This window comes from Oncorhynchus gorbuscha, linkage group LG15, assembly GCF_021184085.1.
Source record: "Oncorhynchus gorbuscha isolate QuinsamMale2020 ecotype Even-year linkage group LG15, OgorEven_v1.0, whole genome shotgun sequence".
In the NCBI taxonomy this organism is placed as follows: Eukaryota; Metazoa; Chordata; class Actinopteri; order Salmoniformes; family Salmonidae; genus Oncorhynchus; species Oncorhynchus gorbuscha.
In genome coordinates this window covers 46,230,052-46,255,279 of record NC_060187.1, presented here as the reverse complement: position 1 = coordinate 46,255,279, position 25,228 = coordinate 46,230,052, and the positions used below count along the sequence as shown (strand labels likewise).

At 42.0% G+C, this 25,228-nt stretch overlaps 2 protein-coding genes across 7 annotated transcripts in view; one reads left to right on the top strand and one right to left on the bottom strand.

Annotated features, from left to right (window-relative positions):
* The window catches only part of LOC123997391 (inaD-like protein), a 144,115-nt gene extending 131,211 nt beyond the window's left edge, over window positions 1-12,904 (bottom strand). For 4 of the 5 annotated variants that reach the window (XM_046301563.1, XM_046301565.1, XM_046301566.1 and 1 more), the window contains exons 1-6: window positions 12,816-12,904; window positions 11,534-11,592; window positions 11,000-11,178; window positions 9,127-9,324; window positions 8,452-8,591; window positions 7,570-7,762 (exon numbers count right to left, since the gene is read on the bottom strand). In XM_046301563.1, coding sequence (XP_046157519.1) covers window positions 7,570-7,762; window positions 8,452-8,591; window positions 9,127-9,324; window positions 11,000-11,178; window positions 11,534-11,555 — 732 coding nt within the window. In that variant the 5' untranslated portion in view covers window positions 11,556-11,592; window positions 12,816-12,904. Of the gene's footprint in view, window positions 1-7,569; window positions 7,763-8,451; window positions 8,592-9,126; window positions 9,325-10,999; window positions 11,179-11,533; window positions 11,593-12,096; window positions 12,135-12,815 lie in introns of all 5 variants that reach the window. The other variant, XM_046301564.1, reaches the window with a different exon arrangement.
* On the top strand, window positions 12,213-24,009 carry LOC123997392 (TM2 domain-containing protein 1-like). Of its 2 annotated transcripts, none has more exons than XR_006832110.1 (7): window positions 12,213-13,061; window positions 14,840-14,913; window positions 16,838-16,946; window positions 17,333-17,424; window positions 18,873-18,946; window positions 22,341-22,502; window positions 23,358-24,009. XR_006832110.1 is itself a non-coding variant. In XM_046301568.1 (7 exons), the coding sequence occupies exons 1-6, from the start codon at window positions 12,862-12,864 to the stop codon at window positions 22,449-22,451; spliced, it is 660 nt and encodes a 219-aa protein (XP_046157524.1). In that variant the 5' UTR covers window positions 12,214-12,861; the 3' UTR covers window positions 22,452-22,453; window positions 23,358-24,009. The 2 variants fall into 2 exon arrangements, 1 of the variants encoding a protein (XP_046157524.1); XM_046301568.1 differs by having other exon boundaries at window positions 12,214-13,061; window positions 22,341-22,453.
* The last annotated feature ends 1,219 nt before the right edge of the window (window positions 24,010-25,228 follow it).

The following is a 25,228-nucleotide window of genomic DNA, read 5'->3' as shown; positions in this document are numbered from 1 at the left end:
TCATTAATGTAACTAAAGACCTAACATACACTTGATATTCTCAATCCCACAAATGCTGTGAGCAGGGACTGAAAAACAATTCAGGGAAAACGGTGGGCTGAAGTGCATTTCCTTCCATATTGTCAGTTCAGCCCCATGAAACGTTAAATAATTATTAGAACAAAAGAGTTGTCTAACGAAACCCAAACAAACAAAGGTCTGGGTTATTGACAGTTTTAATGAGAAAGCCATAATGGGAAAGTTCATCCCAAGCCCTCAGAGAAGAAAAACAGTTTTACTGGGAGCCTGGAACATGCCTCCCAGATCATCCCTCCTGGAAGCAAGGTCCGTATTAGGAGTAGGAATGCTGATCTGACATCAGGTACCCCCCTGTCCATGTAATCTTATTCATTATGATTCAAAATGTATCCTATAATTAGCACTCACACTTTGTGGGCAAAGCATCTCATTACAATATAGAAGTGTATCATGTCAGACATTTTTTTAAATGTTCAAAGAAATGTAGGGTTTAAGATTATGCCAACATGCTCTAGAAGCCATGTTTACTGAGAATGTCAGGTATGATGTGGGTGGACAAGAGAGGAATGCTCCAGAGCAATATTAGCGTCTGTACAATTTGCAATTTAAGGCACAGAAACAAAGGAAACCAATCCCTGAAGCAAACCTAGGTCAATATTTTCTCAGCTTTTCACGGTAAGAGAGCTAGTTTGGATGGACAGAATGCAGGGGGGGCTTGTTTAAAAGAGGAGCTTGGGAGCCGAGGAACATTTGTTTAAGGGGAAGATTCAGTTGATGGGTATCAGGGACAAGAGGGGCCAAATGACATCATGAGATGTTGTGCGGATGTTGCTTTTGGCATCCCTCAAAAAGGTAGAGAGATTGTTTTCCATCTATACGGAGCCCTGTCACACTGACGGAAACTATGACCGTAAAAATACGCAATAAACAGGATGGCGATCAGAGTGATTTTATGTCACCTTTTCACGACATAACCCAATGGTTACAAAGAGAGAACAAAGAGAGAGTGGTGCCAAGTAGGGCAGGGACGATACCAGTATCGCGATACTCGTTAGGGTCATAGCAAGGAAACAAAACAAAGCGGATTTGACTTATTGGAAGGCAGCCCGTAATGTCAGAAACATATTTTCATCCAGTCACATGTATTTACTTTCCAAGTTATAGCACACTGTTACATAGCACTGTTACATACAGCAGGACTTTAAAAAAGGACCCAACAGTTGGATCCGCTTCGTGTTTTTATTTTTGCCACGGGAAAAAAAAATATTACGATACTGGTATCATCACAGCCCTAATGCCAAGCTGACAATTCAAGAGAATCAGCGAGCGGTGTCTGGGTTTTTGTAGAGGCGGAATCTTGGCTCAGGGTGATAGATAGGCCAGGGAAAACTGCAATAAAAATCAAGTCCAGATTTTTTCTTTTTTGCCAGCGCTCCATTAAACACGACCTCAAGAGAAACATGAATAAAACACAAGGTAAAGCAAGGCCCCGGCTTGATGCGTAAGCAGGATATGGCCTCAATCCAAACTGGATTAAAAACAGGAATAGTGAAAAAGCACACGATAATGACCTCAATAGCTGGAACTAGGCCTAACTTGTCTGTCGTCTCGTTTGCATTACTTTCTTTTTTTTTCTGAGGGCTTTTCTTTGTGGTTATTTAAAAAAGGTCCAATACAGCGGTTTTTATCTCAATATCAAATCATTTCTGGGTCATAATTAAAAGTACATTACTGTGATTGTCAATTTAAAACACAGCTTCAGAAAAATTTCTCATGTAATAATTTTGAGACATGGATTGCGTGTGTGCCATTCAGAGGGTGAATAGTCAAGACAAAAGATTGAAGTGCCTTTGAGCAAGGTATGGTAGTAGATGCCAGTGCATATGAAAAACAAGGTAATGATGTTTTTGACTGCACTGGGCCTTTAATTTAATGTGCAACGGTTAGGACTGTTTCTGTTTATAACAAATATATGCCATATGTTTGTTGTCGGAGCTTCAGGTTAATCGTATACGTCACCCCAGTGTTGATATAGCCGGTCTCATTTTCACCCACTGCAAGTCTACAACTCCCTTCACATGTCAGTTCCGATAAATAAATAAAAAAATCAACCCATTTGCACCTATATAGTTTAATGACAATAACACTTTATTAATAACTACCAATCTTTGCCTGCTTATACATTGAACAAAAATATAAACGCAACATGCAATCACTTCAAAGGCTTACAGTTCATAAGGATTTTACTTATTTAGCCCTAATCTATGGATTTCACATGACTGGGAATACAGATATGAATCTGTTGGTCACAGATACAGAAAAAAGTAGGGACATGGATCAGAAAACCAGTCAGTATCCGGACCATTTGCATTATGCAGGGCGACGTCTCCTTTGCATATACAGTACCAGTCAAAAGTTTGGACACACCTACACATTCGAGGGATTTCTTATTTTTTACTATTTTCTACATTGAAGAATAGTGAGGACATCAAAACCATGAAATAACACAGAATCATGTAGTAACCGAAAAAAAAGTGTTATATCAAAATATATTTTAGATTGTCACCCTAGATAGTCACCCTTTTCCCCAATTACAGCTTTTTTTACACACTCTTGGCATTCGCTCAACCAGCTTCATGAGGTAGTCATCTGAAATGCATTTTAATTAACAGGTGTGCCTTGTTAAAAGCTCATGTGTGAAATTTCTTATCTTCTTAATGCATTTGAACCAATCAGTTGTCTTGTGAAAAGGTAGGGTTGGTATACAGAAGATAGCCCTATTTGGTAAAAGACCAAGTCCATATAATGGCAATAACAGCTCAAATATGCAAAGACATGAAAGTCAGTCAAGCCGTAAAATTTCAAGAACTTCCAATCGGTTCTTCAATTGCAGCCGCAAAAACCATCAAGCGATATGATGAAACTGCCTCATGAGGACTGCCACAGGAAAGCAAGACCCAGAGTTGCCTCTGCTGCAGAGGATAAGTTCATTAGAGTTACGAGCCTCAGAAATTGCAGCCCAAATAAATGCTTCAGAGTTCAAGTAACAGACATCTCAACATCAACTGTTCAGAGGAGACTGTGTGAATCAGGCCTTCATGGTCGAATTGCTGCAATGAAACCACTACTAAAAGGACACCAATAAGAAGATACTTTCTTGGGCCAAGAAACACAAGCAAAGACCATTAGACCAGTGGAAATTTGTTCTTTGGTCTGATGAGTCCAAATTCGATGGTTCCAACCGCCGTGTCTTTGTGAGACGCAGAGTAGGTTAACAGATGATCTGCACATGTGTGGTTCCCATGTGAAGCATGGAGGAGGTGGTCTGACTGTGTTTAGCTGGTGACACTGTCAGTGATTTATGTAGAATTGAGTTTTTGTTTATTTAGTTTTTTACAGGGACAGTGCACATTAATCAACATTTCAGTAAAAGTGCCGGTTTTAGCCAGCCGGCTAATTTTCAACCGCAGTCCCTGGGCAGGTTATTAAAAACAATTACAATATAGACAATAGCAACATAGGACATGCAAGACATAGCATACAGACAGAACAAAAAGCAGCAAGACAAAATTCATAAAAGCGACAAAGTGTTTCCACACCTCACAAGCTAGACATGGAAAGTGGCAACACACAGCTAGGGATCACAAATCTTATTTACCTTTAGCCAGGTCTTCAAGCATTTTGTGAAAGTGTGATATGTGGTGCAGTTATTAGTGTCTGATGGCAGTGTATTCCAGAAATTCAAGGCACATTTAACCTTCATGGCTACCACAGCATTCTGCAGCGATACGCCATCCCATCTGGTTTGCACTTAGTGGGAATATAATTTGTTTTTCAACAGGACAATGACCCAACACACTTCCAGGCTGTGTAAGGGCTATTTGACCAAGAAGGAGAGTGATGGAGTGCTGCATCAGATGACATGGCCTCCACAATCACCCGACCTCAACCCAATTGAGATGGTTTGGGGTGAGTTGTACTGCAAAGTGACGGAAAAGCAGCCAACAAGTGCTCTGCATATGTGGGAACTCCTTCAAGACTGTTGGAAAAGCATTCCAGGTGAAGCTGGTTGAGAGCATGCTAAGAGTGTGCAAAGTGGTCATCAAGACAAAGGGTTGCTACTTTGAAGAATCTGAAATATAAAATATGTTGATTTATTTAACACTTGTTTGGTTACTACATGCTTACATGTGTCATTTCATAGTTTTGATGTCTTCACTATTATTCTACAACGTAGAAAATAGTAACAATAAAGAAAAACCTTTGAATGAGTAGGTGTGTCCAAACTTTTGACTGGTACTGTAGTTGATGAGGCTGTTGATTGTGGCCTGACGTCCTAATCTTCTTCAATGGCTGCGCGAAGTTGCTGGATATTGGCAGGAACTGGAGCACTGTAATACAGGGTGATCCAGAGCATCCCAAACATGCTCAATGGTTGACATGTCTGGTGAGTATGCTGGCCATGGAAGAGCTGGGACATTTTAAGCTTCCAGGAATTGTGTACAGATCCTTGCAACATGAGGCTGTGTATTATCATGCTGAAACATGAGGTTATGGCAGCAGATTAATGACAAGACAATGGGCCTCAGCATCTCAGTGTCTCTGTGCATTCCATTTGCCATCGATAAAATATTTTGTTTGTTGTCCGTAGTGTATGCCTGCCAATACTATAACCCCACCACCATGGGGCACTCTGTTCACAATGTTATCAGCAAACCACTCGCCCACACAACGCCATTCATGCTGTCTGCCAACTTGAAACTAGGATACATCTGCAAAGAGCACACATCTCCAGCGTGCCAGTGGCCATCGATGGTGAGCATATGCCCACTGAATTCGGTTACAACGCCGAAATGCAGTCAGGTCAAGACCCTGGTGAGGACGACAAGCACGCAGATGATCTTCCCGAGACGGTTTGACAGTTTGTGCAGAAATCCTTTCATGTGGTCTGTGGTTGTGAGGCCGGTTGGAAGTACTGCCAAATTCTCAAAAACGACACTGGCTTACGATAGAGAAATGAACATTCAATTCTCTGGCAACTCTGGTGGACATTCCTGCAGTCAACATGCCAAATGCATACTCCCTCAAAATAGACATCAGTAGCATTGTATAGTGTGACAAAACCACACTTTTTAGTGAGCTGCACCTGTGAAATGATCATGCTGTTTAATCAGCTTCTTGACATGCCACACCTGTCAGGTGGATGGATTATCTTGGCAAAGGTGAAATGCTCACTAACACAGATGTGCACAAAATGTTTAAGAAATAAAACTTTGTTATTTTATTTCAGCTCATGAAATATGGGACCAACTCCTTACATGTTGTGTTTCTATTTTTGTTCAGTGTCGGTTACCTGACACTGAATAACCAGAGGAAAGCTAAAATGTCATTTCACCATTTGAATTCATGAAAAATGTATCAACTAAAAACATTGCTTCTTATAGTCTTAGATGACCATTGCTCAAAAGACAAGAGGATTTAAAGATGGGTAAAACAGTCAAAATACACAACAACAAATCTATGATTCACTTTTTCTATGCATTAGGTCTCCGAACTCGCTTCTTCTCCTTGACTTCCAGGTCTACATTGACTGAGCTAGCGCACAGTGACTTAAATACATATTGTCAGGAAGCAAACCTGCAAGTGAAGCACTAACTTGATTTCCTTTAGGCTATAAGGACATCAACATCATACACTCAATGTCAACAGACCACGGGTAGTAAAATACTGCATAAATATGAATTTCAAATTTGGACTCATACAGAGTCAAGTAGCATCACCTAAAACCTGACCTACAAACCAGATTGATGCCATTTACTCTACAGTGACGGTCAAGTGCCTGTTTTTCGTGACAGGCTACAGAATAACAGGAAATAGCCTTGGCCTTAATGACAGTGTAAAAAGTGTAAGCTAGATGTTAGACATCCTGACGCTCCTGTGCCCTATAGACCCCTGCATGGGAGTCAAATTTGCGAGAGATCAGTAGACAACATGAGTTGATGTACAGCTCAACAAAAAAAGTTTTATTTGCCTAGTTACCGACCCGACTTCTCCCTAGCGCTTATATTGATTGGTCTTCGCTAAAAGCGTTGACCAGAAGGCCACGAGGGCAAACACTTCAACATTTTTAACCACGATAAATCAATAACAGTACCACTTTTAAAACAAGAAACAGTTGCCTCCTAATCATGGGTTGCACCTCCATCGCATTGTTGATATTGTTATGAACGTTCTACAGACGCCACAGCCAGTCATTCTGAACATGGCTTAATGACTATTTAGTCTAAATTACACTACAGTGGCGTGGAAATACGACGTTGTTGTTAAATTTGGCAAATAATAAGTTGGAAACAACTTATCATTATGACAATCGGCAAAATTACGTGACGGCATTGGTGCCATTAGCATGCAAAGCTAGTCAAAAATATACTGAACAAAAATATAACCGTAACATGCAACAGTTTCATAGATTTTACTGAGTTCTTAATGATGAAATAAATTCATTAGTGTTGTGTTCATTGTCTGTAGCTTATGCCTGCCCATACCATAACCCCACCATGGGGCACTCTGTTCACAACGTTGACACCAGCAAACCGCTCGCCCACACAATGCAATTACACGTGGTCTGTGCTTGTGAGACCAGTTGGAATTCTCTAAAACGACATTAGAGGTGGCTTATAGTAGAGAAATTAATTTTCAATTCTCTGGCAAAAATTCCTGCAGTCATCATGCCAATTGCATGCGACCTCAACTTGAGACATCTGTGGCATTGTGTTGTGTGACATAACTGAAAATGTTAGTTACCTTTAATTGTCCCCAGCACAAGGTGCACCTGTATAATGATCTTGCCGTTTAATCGGCTTCTTGATATGCCACACCTGTCAGGTGGATGGATTATCTCGGCAAAGGAAAAACACTCACTAACAGGGATGTAAAAAAAAATTGTGCACAAAATTTAAGAGAAATAAGATTTTTGTAACTATAGAAAATGTCTTGGATCTTTTATTTCAGCTCATGAAACATGAGACCAACACTTTACATATTGCATTTATATTTTTGTTCAGTTCAGATAGCAATGCTAACATTTCCTAGTAAAAATGTGGTGCTGTCCCCTCAATCTTAGCGAGCTGAAGTTATAATGCATTTAAGGTCAATCTGGCGACATCATAAAGATGACAAAAAGACGTCATAATTATTTGCCTCCTGAAATGTCACCTTGTTTCCAAGCTTCTATAATGCACTTTAGACAAAATCTTCATCAGCGGCCATTGAGAAGGCATTGAGTAGAATCTTCAGTTGGGCATCAGTCCTCAAGAGAACGTTCAAAACAATAGTGGCGAAAAATGCGACCCATGAATATCTTCCGACCAATCAACCGCAACAAATACCATACAGCACTCAAAACAGTGAAAGCACATTGCCTTTAATGTACGGATTTGAAAGGGCCAAAATCCATTGTAGCGCCATGACATGACAGTGGTCTGTAGAACATATATCAAAATATGAAGACATTTTCTTACTGAGATTCATAAATACATGCTTTGAACTTACATTTTGAATGATGGGTCCGGGGGGGAGCAGTGGTGTGTGCTGTGTGGCAGTTGATGGGTTCCGGGCCACCACCAGCTCCACTCTGTCCCCAGGCTGCTGCAGCAGAGTGATGGCCTGCTGCTGGGTGACACTCTGGTCCAGGGGGGTCCCGTTGATCACCAGGATCTGGTCGTTCTCCAGCATGCGCCCATCCCTACCGGCACAAACACACAATACAAATAAGGATTATATAATTTGTAAAGCCCTTTCTACATCAGAAATGGACATCGTTTTCACAGTAACCCCATCTAGACCTCATCAAAGAGCAAGCAGAAGAAACAAGGAATGTGTATCTTGTCTGTTTTTATGTCATGTTTATTTATCCAGGAAGTCCCATAGGAGATACACATTTTTTAAAGAGGTTATTTGCTCATAAGGTCTCTCTATAACAGCACAGTGACCTATCAGTGGGCTGTGTTTCCCATTTTTGGCAGTGCCCGTTACAAGCAGTGTTAAATTAACTAGAAATGTCTCTACATACCCTTTGTTGTTGACATAAGCTGATACAAGCATATTATGCATTGTTTATGACTAATGTTTTCCTTGGAAGGGGGCCTAATAAGAGCTGGCAAGCTTCTAATATGCGTATATAAAGGTGTCCTTGACTAGATTATCAGGTAATATTGGAGAATGTTGTCGTAGAGTTGGTCTGAACTAGAGTTGCAAGATTCCAATAACTCTGAAAAATCTCAGGTTTTCCAGAAATCCTGGTTGAAGGATTCCACATTTCCTGCTTATTCCCTCCTGGGGGAATGGGGGAAATTGGGGGAAATTACCAGAATTGTAAAACTCTAACCAGAGCCAAATGAACACTAGGGGTAGTAAAAGAGAAGGAGGGAGTACCTGTGTGCGATGCTTCCAGGCTGGACCTGTCTGATGAAGACCCCGTGGCCCCCAGTCCCCTCCGGCCTCAGGCCTACCACACTGAAGCCTAGGCTTCCAGACAGGGGCTTGGGCAGGCTGATGTGCTCAGTTGGCCTCCCCTACAACACAAGACACAATTATTACATAGGTCATGTCATAAATATTGAAAATGTACAGAAGACGTTTCAAATGCATCAATTTAAAGGGATACTTCAGGATGTTTGCAATGGGGCCGTTTATCTAATTTCCCAGAGTCAGATGAAACTACCTCTAACTTTCTTCATACTGGACACAGACACAAAAACGGTACCCACAAGTTCATCTAACTCTGGGGAAGTAGATAAAGGGCATCATTGCCAAAATCCCCAAGTATCCCTTTAAACTCAAGTCAGTAGATAAAATACAAAAAGGTAAATGTTTAAAGCTATAACTCCACAGAACACAGTAAATTAAATACCCAGGTAAAACTGTTTAAAACCACAGTATCTTCATTCTCCACTGAATACAGCACACCAATACACAGGTGACACATTCTAAAACCACCATCTATCCACCACCAGACCTAGTACACATGGCCATAACCGTGGTAGTATCATAGCTAGCTGTGACAACAGCATCAGGTGGGCGTGTGCGTGGGCAGAACAGGTGCACAACCTTGGCGGCAGCGCGGAGCCATCTCTGGAGCTGGTCGGGGGAGCGGAGACCCACTGAGGAGAGGGCTGAGCCGTTGGACAGCACCGAGCCGGGGCCGGATGTGCACAGGCTGCTGGCCGGGCGGCTGGCACTGACGATCAGCTGGCCCTTCCTGGAGAAGCTGAACTCACTGCAGGTGTCGGGAGGCATGCAGTTCAGCTGGGGGGAGGAGAGGAGGAGATTTGTTGGGTTTTTTCACTGTGGCAGATAATGAGGAAGCTGTGATAGCACCGCTTTGTTTACAAAGAAATAGTCAAATAATTGTTAATTCTTTAGAGTCTAAGACATTGGGGGAAGGGGGGTGCTTAGCTGACATGTGGAATTGTTTAGAGATGGTCATACTATGGATCAATTAACTATTTGATTTTGAATTCTAGAACCCCTTTAGGTATATATAAAAACATTGATAAAATATTGATTTTGGCCTTTACTACTATAGCCCATAGAAAGGAATTGAATAACATTCATAATTGGCAAAAAAGGACAGCCAAATATGTTTGGGGTGGGAGTCACCCCTTTCCAAAGTGGGCTAAACTGTTTGGACGCTACTGACGTTTTGTGAGAACAGATTTTCGGGATGTCTTACAGTCTGATAAACACCGCTCTAGCTCTGCCACCTTTCACAGAAGATGTGGGAGCGCTACATCGGCAGATGCGGTGGATTGAGACGCAGGCAATGCAAAAAAAACATCTCTCATGCTTAAACTGGTGGATTTTTATGTTTTTTTTTTTTTTTTTTACATAAATTTACTTAGACTGAGGTACAGGTGAGTCAATCGACTAGTGGGTTAATGTGATTATGTGACTAAAGATACAAGTTGAGAGATATCTAATTGGGTAAAGCCACACAAAAAAAGGAAAGGCTGCCATTCTAGGCTGCTTTCTTCAACCAAAATCCAAACGTAAGCTGCATTCTTTCACATCCAATTTTCCCACGATAGGAAATACGGCCGCAGATTAGCGTTGCGGTAGATACAAGAGCAAGAGAAACAATGGTGCCTTTACATGTGGAGACAATGTCTGCAAACTAAAAGAAGAAAAATAAAGGGGGAGAAAAGGGGGGGGATAAGAAAATCAATAGATTCCTCTGCAGCAGTAGCAGCTCTGGCCAGTCCCAAACAGGTAATGTATTAATGACCTTTAGACTCACATTGTGGAAAGTTATCAGTCTCCTGTTTATTTAGCCCAGGCTGACTGAGCAGCTTTTCCCCGCCAATTCATCAATACATCTCCGACAAGGCAGTTACTCAAACCCAGACAGTAGATATTAAAGCTTGATAGATCCACAAAAGAGCCGACCCACCAGTGCCACCACCTCCGCCTCTCTATCCCGCTATAGGTTTTCACCTGACGCATTCATAGACACTCGGCTGACCTTCGCAGCACTTAGAATATGAAGGCAGGCATCGGTTATTGCCATTATCTTAATTTGGCATGTGGATTGTTTATTGTTAGTAAGGAGTTTTTTTTTTTTTACACCAATAAAAACGTGATCAGAATACAAATGAATTAAAGTGCCAGGCTGTTTTTTTACACCTTTTCAGCTGAAGAAAAATGTTCAGAATGCTGTGTTCTGTAGACTTAAACACTGACAATGAGGGGTTTCAACATTTTTATACAAAAAAGAAATGTTACAAGGCATTAAAAATCAACTTTCTCTTGGGATATATTAACTTGGGATAGGTTTACAAACTCAAGTAATCCGACAAAGCCTTAATCATAAATGGGCCATATAACAAATTAAAATGTCCATAACTCACTCCATCACCATTATGCACCATTCCGAATGAATGGGTCCTCAAAGAAAGTTTGCACATCATTCTCTGATTATTACCTGGTCTTTGAGTTGTTTGATGGAGTGCTGCAGTGTGAGGATGTGTCCTAGCAGTGGGCTCTGTAGGGCATCCCTCAGCACCCCCAGCCTCTCACTGTGTGTCCACTCCTCCCTCTGGGCCATCTTAGCCTGGAGCCGCTCCAAGGCCTGCAGCACCTGCTGGCGCTCCACTGTGGAGACTGAGGCACACACACAGGCCCATGGAAATGTTCATGTACACACACACACAGGCCCATGGAAATGTTCATGTACACACACACACACAGGCCCATGGAAATGTTCATGTACACACACACACACACACACACACACACACACACACACACACACACACACACACACACACACACACACACACACACACACACACACACACACACACACACACACACACACACACACACACACACACACACACACACACACACACACACACACACACAATTTTAGATAATTGTGAAAAGCATAGTTTTTGCACATTTATATGCCATACGGTTCATTAAACAGTTCAATAATGAGAGCAGATAAATGTACCTGTTGGGACATTTTCATACATTGTCCTCCCTCAGTCTGGATATATTTTGTGACGCAACCTGTAAGGAATTAAGTGGAGGAGAGGTGCAAACATGAAACACACAACATAGAACAACAATTAATCACCTTTAGGCAGTTGACAATACATAAAATAAAAGGCCCATCAACAACAATACAACTGATTATGTAGTATGGGAAAAGTGGAACTGATTTTGAGCTCGGTCGATCACATAGTCTAGGACTAAACAACATGTCTTGTACACAATACAAAAGTATTGGAAGTCTTCTATGTTCAATTCAAACTAGTTTGGTGGCAACTAAAAGTGGGTCAATGTGCCCTTGTCAAATACACAATCGTCCTTCTGTTAGCAACGCAATAACATGGGTTATTTACATTGCCAGTGAAGAAGTTTCGACAGACACAGGCTAGCTTGTGTGGCAATATATTATGTTAACAAACCTCGAGAAAGTTAGGCTATTATATTAGCTTAAAACCAAAAGACGATGAAGCAACATAAGCTTAAAGTTTGTAAGTTAGCGATATATTTTCTTTCGCACCCTACCTGTACAGCGGAAGTTTATCACCGAATCCGCACCATACCTGAAGCAGGAAGTAATATTATTTTTTATTTTTTTTTAAATCAGCTGAGCAGCAAAGTCGAGCGAAAGATAAATAAATAACACTACTGGCAAAACGGATCCACAAAATCAGAAAGGTTTAACGTTATACTGTAAAGGCCTAATAACTTTAGAGGACGCAGCGATAGCTGTAACGCCTGTTTTGCTTTACATGCAACAGGTGCACTGAATCATCATGTTTCCATTGGTCTTGCGTAGCTGTAGCGTTAGTTGAATAACTAATCAAAAGAATGAAGTTTAAAAAAAACATTTGTTTGAGTAAGTACGGTTAACTAGCAAGGTTCTTAAAACACAGCTTTGCCTTTGTCGGGTGATAATATCCCAATAAAACAACTTGTAACGATAAATGCTATACCAGAGCTTCTCGAAATATTCAGCTAACGTTAAATAGCTAGCCAACGTCAGTGAGTCAGCTAGCTACTGTCAGTAGTACCATACTGTGCTATCTTGTTGTTAGCTAGTTAATAATGTAAGCTGTTGCGATACATAAACTTATTGGCTAGCATAGCATTAGCATGTTGTTGTTGTTTTTTTGCTTATTACAAGACTAAACGAGTTCATCACTTGAATAGTAAGACTCTCTTGTCGCTTTAAGTTCAAAGTTATCAGTTCAACTACTTTTAAAGCCGAAAACAAGTCTTACCGGTACGAAATCACACGAGTTGGATCTTGGACGACACAGTCGTCGGATGTGTTGCTTTAAAAACCTTTTGATGTCACGTGATGGGAGTGTGGGCGTGTTGACAACGTTCAACATGGCGTCTCACGGTAGTTGGCTGTTCTGTTTACGGACTCTATCGTTGAGCATCTTCTTTGACTGCACGTATTGCCATTTTCACCGTGTTCTCGGAAATGATGTTGGTAGCTGTAAAAGTCTACGCTTGGGACAATATCTTTTTACATGTTTTGTTTTAGCAAAACACGACAATGACAGGGTTTTGATTCCAGTACGCTAGTTAACGTTACCTGTCTAGCTCTATCTGGTAACATGCTAGCTAGCTAGCTAGCTAGCTAGCTAGCTAGCTAGCTAGCTAACAACACAAGCCTGCGAAGTGTGTACTTTTGGGAAACAATGTAGCTAACTAATCAAATTGTGAAACGGTCTAGGATCTGAACATTAACGTGCATCGCTTGCGGTACGGTTTTGGAAGCATGCGCGGATCTTTTTTCAAATAGATTAAATTGATACACATTTTTAACAGGGTTAGTGTACTGTTCTGTTCCCACAAGGCCATATCTCCACGTTCCAGCTAGAGAAAATATCCCCTCTGTAATAAAGATTTGCATGCATCTATAATCACATTTGCGTAGTGGCATACAGTTGAGCAGACACGTTTTTAGGATTTCAATTTGTTTTTTTTTGCACGGTCTGGAAAAGCATTACATAAAAACACATTTCATGCATGTCTATGTCATTTACGTGATAGAAGACATGGGCAGAATTTTGTATTTTTTATATACCACACAAATTGCCAAATGCAGGCTACTATGTAACTTGCTATTCAGGTAGGATACAATTTTGGAACTTTATTAATTTGTTCATAATCATTTGTTTTATCATTGTTGTTATTGCATGTCATTGTTATTAATGTAGGCCTATTTACTCATCTAAACCAGTTCTTTAAATATATAAAACGTGTTTTGTTTTATTCTGTTGAAACATTTTCGTTGGCTAAATTAAGTTTGATCAGTTTTTAATTGTGTGCTCTGTATTTCGTTTAAGATAGGTTAGGCCTATAAGTAGGCTTTTGTCAAATAAATAGCATTAGCCTATTGCTGTCATTTGTTGGGTATGGTAGACACAAGTCTCTCTTGGTAATTTCTGAAATATAGCCTGTTCAAAACGTGTGAAGTTTTACACCAGTTTGTAAGCACACTGCCCAAATTACAGCCTTCCCGACTTTGAGAGCTTGTGATAAAACTTAATCCATAGCTAGTTTTTAAGGTGCTATTGATATCTGTAGATGCATTATGCTCTTTAGTGTGGTAGCCTATTTTGAAATATTTTATTTATGTCTGTATAGACATGAGTAATATTTAGTGGACTGTATTTATTTTTTTAGCCTAATTTGGCTAAATTATTTCAGTTTATCTACATCCCGCAGCAATGATCTAGTGTGTAACGGAAGAAGGCTGCCAGAAATGTGTTTTCACTCAAAAATACTGTTGGCTGCAACTGTGATTAAGCCGGTTAAAACAGTGTACATTTTGCATTCAAAAATACTGTTGGCTGCAACTGTGATTAAGCCGGTTAAAACAGTGTACATTTTGCATTTGTTGATTTATTTTAATGTGATATGAAAGTAAAGGGCTTTATGTTTCTAGAACCATATCGCAATTGAGAATTGATTCACGTTTAGATGGAGTATTTGGCTGTTTTGGCTGCCAGGGCCAGTCTCTCTGAAAATAACATATGGTCCTTGGACCTTAAGGAGTAACAGTAGGCTCCTTAAGAGTACATCTTGGTCTAAAAGCTAGCTAGATAACTAGTTACCTTTATACATTATTGTGTAATGTAGTGTTCCTCAGAACGCTGATGATAATGACTGACTGAATGGGTGCAGCATATCAACATCACGACACAAGCACAACTTGTTTGATATGTTGTATTATTTAATATGCTGTGAGTGATTGTTCATATTTGGTCATTGCCTTAATGCTGTTCAAGTATCTTTGCAAAGAACCACGGATAGATGATGCCACTCAAGAACCTGCGAACTGCAAGGACATGATAGCTTGGGGTGAGTGGTTATGCATTTCAATGTATGTGGTATTTTGTGGGTAACATGAATTGTCTTTGGGTGACCCAAGGTCCTCCCGAAAAAAAGTCAGAGTTTAAATATTGTTTTTAAAACTGAATTGTTATGGTTGCTGATTAGGACACATCAATTTGAATATGTCCTTCATTTTCAAAATGCATACTGAAATACATAGGCTATACAGTGCATTCGGAAAGTATTCAGACCCATTGACTTTTTCCACATTTTGTTACGTTACAGCCTCATTCTAAAATTGCCTAAATTCATTTTCCCCTCAATCTACACACAGTACCCCATAATGACAAAGTGAATAGTTTTTTTTAAATTATTGCTAATTTAAAAAATAAATAAAAAACACAGAAATACCTTATTTTCATAACTATTCGGACCATTTGCTATGAGACTCGAAATTGAGCTCAGGTGCATCCTGTTTGCATTGATCATCCTTGAGATGTAACTACAACTTGATTGGAGTCCACCTGTGGTAAATTTAATTGATTGGACATGATTTGGAAAGGCACACACCACAGGTGACAGTGCATGTCAGAGCAAAAACTAGGCCATGAGGTCGAATGAATTGTCCGTAGAGCTCCAAGACAGGATTGTGTCGAGGTACAGATCTGGGGAAGGGCACCAAAACATTTCTGCAGCATTGAAGGTCCCCAAGAACACAGTGCCCACCATCATTCTTAAATGGAAGAAGGTTGGAACCACCAAGACTCTTCCTAGAGCTGGCCGCTTGGCCAAACTGAGAAATCGGGGGACCAAACTGGTCAGGGAGGTGACCAAGATCCCGATGGTCACTCTGACAGAGCTCCAGAGTTCCTCTGTGGAGATGGGAGAGCCTTCCAAAAGGACAACCAGCTCTGCAGCACTCCACCAATCAGGCCTTAATGGTCGAGTGGCCAGACGGAAGTCACTCCTCAGTAAAAAGGCACATGACAGCCCGCTTGGAGTTTGCCAAAAGGCACCTAAAGGACTCCCAGACCATGGGAAACAAGATTCTCTGGTCTGATGAAACCAAGATTGAACTCTTTGGCCTGAATGCCAAGTGTCACAGCTGGAGGAAACCTGGCACCATCCCTACGGTGAAGCATGGTGGCAGCATCATGGGGATGTTTTTCAGTGGCTAGGACTGAGAGACTAGTCAGGATTGAGGGAAAGATGAACCGAGCAAAGTACAGAGAGATCCTTGATGAAAACCTGCTTCAAAGCACTCAGGACCTCAGACTGGGGCGAAGTTTCACCTTCAAACAGGACAACGACCCTAAGCATACAGCCATGACAACGCAGGAGTGGCTTCGGGACAAGTCTCTGAATGTCCTTGAGTGGCCCAGCCAAAGCCCGGACTTGAACCCGATCGAACATCTCTGGAGAGACCTGAAAATAGCTGCAGTGATGCTCCCCCATCCAACCTGACAAAGCTTGAGAGGATCTGCAGATAAGAATGGGAGAAACTCCCAAAATACTGGTGTGCCAAGCATAGCGTAATACCCAAGAAGACTCAAGGCTGTAATCCTTGCCAAAGGTGCTTCAACGAGGTACTGAATAAAGGGTCTGAATACTTACGTAAATGTGATGTTTTAAAAAAGATATATAAATCAGCAAAAATGTCTAAACCTGTTTTTGCTTCATCATTTTGGGTTTTTGTGTGTAGATTGATGAGAGAAAAAAACAATTCAATACATTTTAGAATAAGGCTGTAACGGTACAAAATGTGGAAAAGGGCAAGGGGTCTGAATATTTTCAGAAAACACTGTATATAAAATCTTTATAATATATTACAGCTCTGAATCTGTGTCTGTGTGTAAGTACCCAAACTCACAATCAATCGACACGTTTTTCCTGTGTGCATACATGTTTTTTTGTGTTGATTTAGCCTGGCCTATATCTGTTTTTTTTTTAGTGGAATGCCTACCTGCTCCGAATGTCAGCTGCCGCCTGTCCAACGGGACAGAGTTTCGGTTCAGCGGAGAGGAAGTGGGCTTCAACCAGAGCATCCCCTGCAGGAATGTGTATGTATCTGTATTACCAGACATTCGGCATTGTGGAAATGTTGAATACTTATAAGGGCACAACATAGCAAAACGTTTTGCAACGGAAAATCGAAACAAACATTTCTTATTGGACATGTTCGGGTGTATTCATTAGTGCACACCGTAGCAAAACATGTATATTGGGAAAAGTCAGGTAGGTCCCTCCCCGTTTTGTTTGCTTTCATTTTGTTCCAAGTGAATACACACCAGATAGTACCTTCCCGTTTCATGCCTATTGAATATGACCCTGAAAGTATTTTTTTTAATTGATATTGATTAGCTTAAATAATACCCCATCATATGTAATGTCTACACATGTAAAGCATTAGTGAACTGCTTCAAACTAAAATGGGATTTCTTTGCAGGAGCGGTTACTCCTACAAAATAGCAGTGGCCTTGTCCCTCTTCCTGGGGTGGTTAGGTGCTGATCGCTTCTACCTGGGATACCCAGCTTTAGGTAGGCCTATCAACTCTGAACCTCAAAGCCAGTTCCACTGCGTTTTTCCATTGTTCCCCTTTAATCAGGGACTGATTTAGACCTGGGACATCAGGTGGGTGCAATTCAATATCAGATAGAACAGAAAACGGCAAGCTCCGGACCTCGTAGGGTAAGATTTGAATAACCCTGGTTTACAGTATGACCTTTGACTTATCATTGCTGTAAAGCAGAGTTCTCCAAACCTGTTCCTGGAGAGATACCCTCCTGTAGGTTTACACTCCAACCCCAGTTGTAACTAACCTGGTTCAGCTTATCAACCAGGTAATTATTATTAATTACTAGAATCCGGTGTGGTTGATTAGGGTTGGAGTGTAAACCTACAGGACGGTAACTCTCCAGGAACAGGGTTGGAGAGAGCCCTGCTGTAAAGTTCAGGACGAGTATTGGTGTGCTATGTATCTATTATATATTCTATTCAAGTATTTGCAAGGCTTATTTGCTTTAAAAATCCATCCAAGATTCTTCACATTTCAGGGGCTTTTTTGTTTTTCCTGTGGACGGGCATGAGCAAGCTTTAGAGGCTGCACTTAGCAGCGCGTGGTTTGGCATGGTTGGCGTGGGCATCGCCATGGAACAGTGGTGTATTAAGCTGGCAAGATGGGCAGTGGTTTTGTAGAGCAGACACCTGATGGCCATTGTTTTAAAAATCAACAAAGCCACCTACGTAATCCCCCCCCCCCCCCCAATAGAGAACTGTACATTGTTGTTAATAATGATTTGGAGTAATTGTGTTTTAATCACAAGAGTTGCCGTTTCCAGAATTTGCCCGCAATTTAAGATTCTCATTGTGTTGTGTGCGTGCGTGTGGAAGATGTGGGGAGAATGTGTCTAGTTGAATGACTGCCCTTGCTCTGGGTTTTCATGCATCCAATTCACACTCTCAGTGCACAGTTAAAGCACGACCTGCGGCTGCACACATTCATACTCCACTTCACTGCCCCTCTCACCGATAAAGACCTGTTGTTCCCAATCCTCCGTTGTTTTGGAAACAAAGTTGACTTAGCACCATTTCTCTCTGAAAACAAAGCAGGCAGCAAAGAAACACACGTGCACACATACACCCTCTCCACTCAGACACATATTCACCCAGCACTGAAAGCGTTCCAAATAGTTCACCTTCGCCTCGCAAGTTAATTTCCCATTCTGCGTCACACGGGCAAAGTTGGAACGGAACACGGGGGATAAACTGAAACGTTGCCCAGTCGCCTGGATGGGAGAGTTTTCATGTAAACAACGAAGCGTTGCTCACACAATAGGTAGCAAATTATGATTAGGGGCCAGGCAGGATTTTATTTATGCCTACTTTAAAGAGACATGGTGTGCCCCTTTAAGCTTCATCCCACATTGACTATGTCTCCCCCTTTCATTCTCTGTCTCTCTCTGCTTCTCTCTTTCTCTCTCTCTAGGGCTGCTCAAGTTCTGCACTGTGGGCTTCTGTGGGATTGGGAGCTTGGTGGATTTCATGTTGATCTCAATGCAGGTAAGTGGCATTCAGGGAACAGCTGTGGAACACAGAGCTGCTAAGTAATCCCTCTATCTTTTGGTTATGTGTGTGAAAATCCATGGTCTTCTCACAGTGACATTGAAAGTAAATGTTTATGCATCCGATGTGGTGATGACAAGGGTGTGTTAGGTCAGTGATCCCTAATTGTGGGTAGAAGCTGGTTCCTTTTGGGTCACAGCAGATGACTACATTGGTTGGTCACAAGAAACATTAAAAGGCTTGTTGGGTCACACTGCAAACAGAAGTTAGGAAAACACTGTGATGTTATCAGTATGATAATTGTATGTTTTACAAAGCTATTTCTACGATTTCAAAAGACGTTTCTCAATTTGAGCGCACCCCCGTGAATAAACAGTCGCTCTCTTCCACTAAAGGCTCGCACACTGTGACGGCCCTGATTTTTTTTCTGAACCGTCTCAGTGCAGCTCCTTCCAATAGGGCGCTTTCCCTTTAATTCCCAATTAAATAGCCAGCATCAGCTGCGCAAAAGTGGGGTTGTGATGGAGACGTGAATGAGGATGTGTTCAACCCTCAGTTCCCGAAGCTTCTCTATTCCGTTGTTTTGTTGCTGTAAAACGTGTGTTTTGTAGCCTAATAGAGTTTACCCAGGATTGGATCCACTCTTTGCGTCCCTGGACTACACCTCTCTGTTCTCCGTGGCCTTTCTCTGCTGGAGATCTGTTGGCGGATTGGATTGTCTGACTGACCGACTGACTACAACCTTTTTGTATACGGTATTTCATTTGTTTTGATGTGAGGTATACTATGATGATTTATGTAGTTAGTTGTAGTTGAGGACTTAGTAAGAGTTGATACGCTTTAAAGTTCTGTGGTAAAATAATTGTTATATTGATGGTGTGTTTAAATCCTGGGTTTACGCTACACTGAATGAACGGACAAGCATTGCGTGACAAAAGTCACTTGAGTTCACTGAACTCCTTTACCGGGCTGGACTCTTTTTAGGCCCGAGGTACAGGACATTTCTGGAGGAACCAGAACTCATTGTGTTATATTATTATATGTGTGTGTAATCATTGATGTTGTTAATACAACCCACGCAAAAGAATATAGTTGTTTTGGAAGTTCTTTCCAATGTTTTAAGGGTTTATGAAAAGTTTATTTCCATCCTGACTTTTACATAAGTCCTTTGTATTGGAGTAGACTTGACGGACCAGATGGGACTCATTCCCACACAAACTAAAAGGAGAAACCAATGTTTTCTCTGGTAGGCACAACCTACCTGGCACCCCTATAAATAATAACCTCAAGTCAAAACCGTTACAACACGTCGCACCGAATGTGGGATGTAGCGTTTGTCTGCCGATAGTTCAGCGCGCTGGTGTGTCTGTACCCGAACAGTGATGGTAATCAAACGAGTGGAGCAAAGTTGGTCTTTACAGAACATCCTGGGCTTTGATGCAATGGTCAAGCAAAACACACACACACACACACACACACACTAATCAGAGCAGGCCACGTAACACTGAACAGAAGCATAGCCGTGTGTGTGTGTGTGTGTGTGTGTGTGTGTGTGTGTGTGTGTGTGTGTGTGTGTGTGTGTGTGTGTGTGTGTGTGTGTGTGTGTGTGTGTGTGTGTGTGTGTGTGTGTGTGTGTGTGTGTGTGTGTGTGTGTGTGTGTGTGTGTGTGTGTATTCAGAAGAGCACCTGTGTCTGTGTGGCCCTCTGCTCAGCACTAACCTCTCTATGAATGGGGGTTAATGAGACTGTGATGTGTTTTCGCAAAGGGGCTTCTCTAGCCCCATCCCCTCCTCATCCCCCAGGACCCCCCTAACCCCCCATTTATGGCCCCCGAGCCTGACAAAGAGAGGCCAGTCCATTTGTCATCCTGTTAGGGCCTCAGCTCACCCCTCTTTACATTCGCCGTCTCCATTAAGGAACCAGTGTTTACAGGATACCATACATGGTTTGTGTTCACTAGGAACCAAATGGAAGCAAGTCGGCCAAAACGGGGAGGGACTACTTGAATTTTTGCTACGGTATACACTTAGTGTTGTGAATAAGGCCACGTGGACAGAGCAAGCCTTTAGCTTTAACTGGTTGTCAACATGGCCAGATTTTATAGGACGAAAAGCACACTTATTTGTTTGGTTTGTTCATTCGTTTCCCATGTTGAATGAATGTCCTTATCCTTAAAAATAGTTTTTTTAACTGTGCATCAAAAATGCGATTTTTCCAGAATTTTACCAAAACAGTTCCCTGTATCACATCTGAGACAAGAACACAAACCGTGATAGAGAAACAGTATACTTTTTCTCATTCTCCTCCACATCCTACTGTGGATGCAGGCCTTTATAAAGTCGCTATTTCCATAGAAAGGGGCGTTGGCGTGCGTTCGGCCACTTTGATTAAGCGAGGCGACGGGCGCACTGTTTATTGTTCTCCTAATTTCTTATTGAAGGCCCTAAGAGAGCAATGCTTTTAAGCAGCTTCGGCTGTCGCGCACAGCAAAACACTTACATTCTCAATTAGCTGTATAGGCTTCGGCCAGGTTCTCTCGTTCTCCACCTTTTTAAAGAGTGACAATTTTGATAAAGAGTTCCACGTCCCCGGAGAGCCCATTTAGACGTCACGCTAAAGCCCCATATTTTAACGGCTAACTACCTCGACTAAAAGCAACGTCGGAGCGGGCAAATGCATCTTTGAGAACTAATGAGTAAACACCTGGGACATGTGATAATTTATATTCATTGATTATGTCTGGATGGGACTGGGGGAGAGGAGGAAGCTGTACGTGGTTGGTTTGGGACCTCTCTCTCTCTCTCTCTCGAAAGACACAGGTCCACGCCAGATGAATTATGTCTGATAACTTTCCAATTTGCAAACTAGGTAGAGCAGAGATGGACACAGGTGATAAATAGATGGGATGTGGATTGCTGGAGCAGTGTGTTTTTTAAATGGGTATCAGACAGGGATTCAAGCAAGTGAAGGTCTTGGATTTCCATGTAGAGCCTTCTGAGGTATGTTTGGTTTGTACAGCAGAGAGTCTTGGATTGAGGGAGTTGACACTTGACATGGAAATTGTCAGTCCATTTCTAAATCTGGCAGTCTGATTTAACACTTCAGAAAGCCTCTATCTGGCCAAAGTCCCTTAAAGGGCTGGAATGCCTCGCCAATGTTGATCTACTTGGATACAACTCACTCTAGTCACAAACAAATTATCAGAGGGTTAACCAGTAGCCCAGCTGTAGCTGGACTCAGCTTCTGCTCCCTTTACACACTCAGGTGTGTATAAGTTCACTAGTCCCACTCCGCTGCGATTGCTGAGTACCAAATCAGAAGTGTATTATCTGCTGGACCCAGGTTTTCACCGTGTGTAACCTGATGTCTTTCCTCTGTTCCTTCCTTTTAGATAGTGGGTCCATCGGATAAGTCTGACTACATAGTGGACTACTACGGTGCCAGACTCACACGTCTCTCCATCACCAACGACACCTATAGAAGAACCCAGATCTCACCCTGAGGGTGGGTACACGAGTATAGCATGTTAGACACACCGCACCGGGGTACACGGGTGAGCCTCAAGTCTATAGCATGTTAGTTAGAGACAACAGGCTTTGGCGAGTCATTCGCTGTGTAATTGTGGAAACCCAGAACAAACATGTCATGTAACTGCATCCGCTACCATTTACATGTTATGAAGTCTGTCCACGAAAGATGAGCCACTTTATAACAGTTTGCACATCTTGTACATACACGACATGACCAAAAGTATTTGGACACTTGTTCGTCGAACATCTCATTCTAAAATCATGAGTTGGTCCCCCTTTTGCTGCAATAGCAGCCCTCACTCTTCTGGGAAGGCTTTTCATTAGATGTTGGAACATTGCTGCGGGAACTTGCTTCCATTTAGCCACAAGAGCATTAGTGGTGTCGGGCACTGATGTTGCGGCGATTGGGCATGGCTCGCAGTCGGCATTCCAATTCATCCCAAAGGTATTAGATGGGGTTGAGGTCAGGGTTTTGTACAGGCCAGTCAAGATCTTCCACACCGATCGCGACAAACCATTTCTGTATGGACCTTGCTTTTTGCACGGAGGCATTGTCCTGCTGAAACAGGAAAGGGCGAGATTTCATGGCTGTGTGTTCAATTTGATACACCTGTCAGCAACGTGGTGTGGCTGAAATAGAAGATTCCACTAATTTGAAGGGGTGTCCACATACTTTTGTATAGATTGTCATTTTGAATGTCCACTTATTACATCTGCATGACATTCTTATTACAGCTGTATGACATTCAAAATTATATGTACATGAGCCCACACTGTACAGTCTGCTAGGCATCACATGAGAATTTAACACTGACTCTTATCAAATATATAAGTTCAACAACAAAATACTGCATGCAACCTCTTTTCTGTCGTTTCAGGGCGAAAGTGAAAAACAACAACATGCTGTCTGAATGCTGTCGTTTTAAATTATGCCCCTCTTTTGGCATCCTATTTTTCACCCGACCAGCACATACAAACTATTCCGAGTCCACTTCTCCTGTCTGCATGTACCCCCAATGTCAGGAGTAGAGCCTGTGAAGCGAGACTTAGTCTCTCCTTGCTTCTTTGTCCTTCATTCCTTGTCTTCTCCTCAAAATGCATTTGAACAATTGGATACCACGAAATTGGGGAGAAAAAGGGTTAAATAAAACATGTAAAAATGCATTTGAACATCAAATCTGAGGAGATGAGGATACAAGGAAACAAGGAAAGACTTGAGATTCACCCGTGGACACGAGCTCAGGTCCCGGGGGGGTTACAGTACAAGCTTTTGTTCCAACACAACATTAGCCACACCGTGTAGCTCTCCAGTACCAGTGGTTTGATGACCACCACCATAGCGCTTCAAGTCATCGTTATACTCCTATGAGAATCTAGAATCTGCACTGAGAATGGTGTACTGTAAACATAATGTCATCTGTGGTTTTTGAGTATGTCTGGCAGCAAGGGAACTAATTGTACTGTATGACTGTCTTTCTGCTCTCATTTTGTCATTTGAGATTTTTGTAAATAAAGTGATCATTTAATGAACATGGCCGCCTTTTGTAAATGACGTTATCCCGCCATTAAAATTACTTTCGTAAAGGAAAACACTCCGCTCCTATGCCCTCAAAACAGTCCTCACCATGAACCCCCTCCACAGCAAGCAACCTCCCGCTGCAACACAACTCTGGCTATAACAAATCGATGAACCGCTGTATTCACCGTAGTGGTGTCGGATATCCATACTGATACCACATCTAGAATATCAAGCTCGCCCACCTACTGTACAACACATTCTCCCCATCACTTTCTGTTGCACTGTGTAGATTAGGAGTGTCACACCCATACGTTTTAAAGATGGCTTTCAGGCTCATGTCGCTCATCTATCAGGCCAGTGAGAGTACACCCGGGTCCCCCATCGCGCAGACGCACAGCAGGGCAGCACACCCCAGACCTCAGCAGAAAGCTGAGATGGCTCTGCCTTGTGACTTTTCCCAAGCATCCCTGCTGCAGCCTTTGTAATAAAGATGACAGTAGGGATACTTCAGGGGGGAGAAGATCTGTCTTCATCTGCAGGATGGATGCTGAGACCTAGCGTGTCATTTCCCTGACCTCTGAAATCCCTGCAGGATGGATGGTCACACACAGTTCCTCCAATGGGCTCAACGTTGGCTATTGGAGGCCAAACATCTTTTTCACTTCTGTGGACTAAAGATGAGAGGCAAAGAAGACAGAGGGATAAGAGAGCGATAGATCTGGAAACACTCGAATCCAGTCAGGCCATCCTGTACCCTCAATAGTTTGATTTTGGTCGGAACAGCCGGCTTGTACCGCCTTTCAATGAAAACGAGATGGATGTATATTTTACTCTGTTTGAGTGGATTGCCACATTCCTAAAATGGCCGCGAGATATTTGGTCACTGCTCCTCCAAAGTGTTCTTGTGGGAAAGGCTCAGAAAGTGTACACAGCTTTATCTCTTGACCAGAGTTCAGATTATGGATCTGTTAATGCTGCTCTCCTTCGGGCTTACGAGTTAGTCCCAGAAGCATACCGACAACATTAATGTAAATTACAAAAGTCAGAATCACAAAGCCACTGAGTTCGCAAGGGAACAAGCATGTCTTTTTGATCGGTGGTGTGGTTCTCAAGGGGTCGAGGACCTTGAGGATTTAAAGACTCATACTTCTCAAGCAGTTCAAGAATTGCCTTCACAAAAAGGTTGCGACCTACATTTATGAGCACAAGGATCTCACTCTTGCGAAAGCT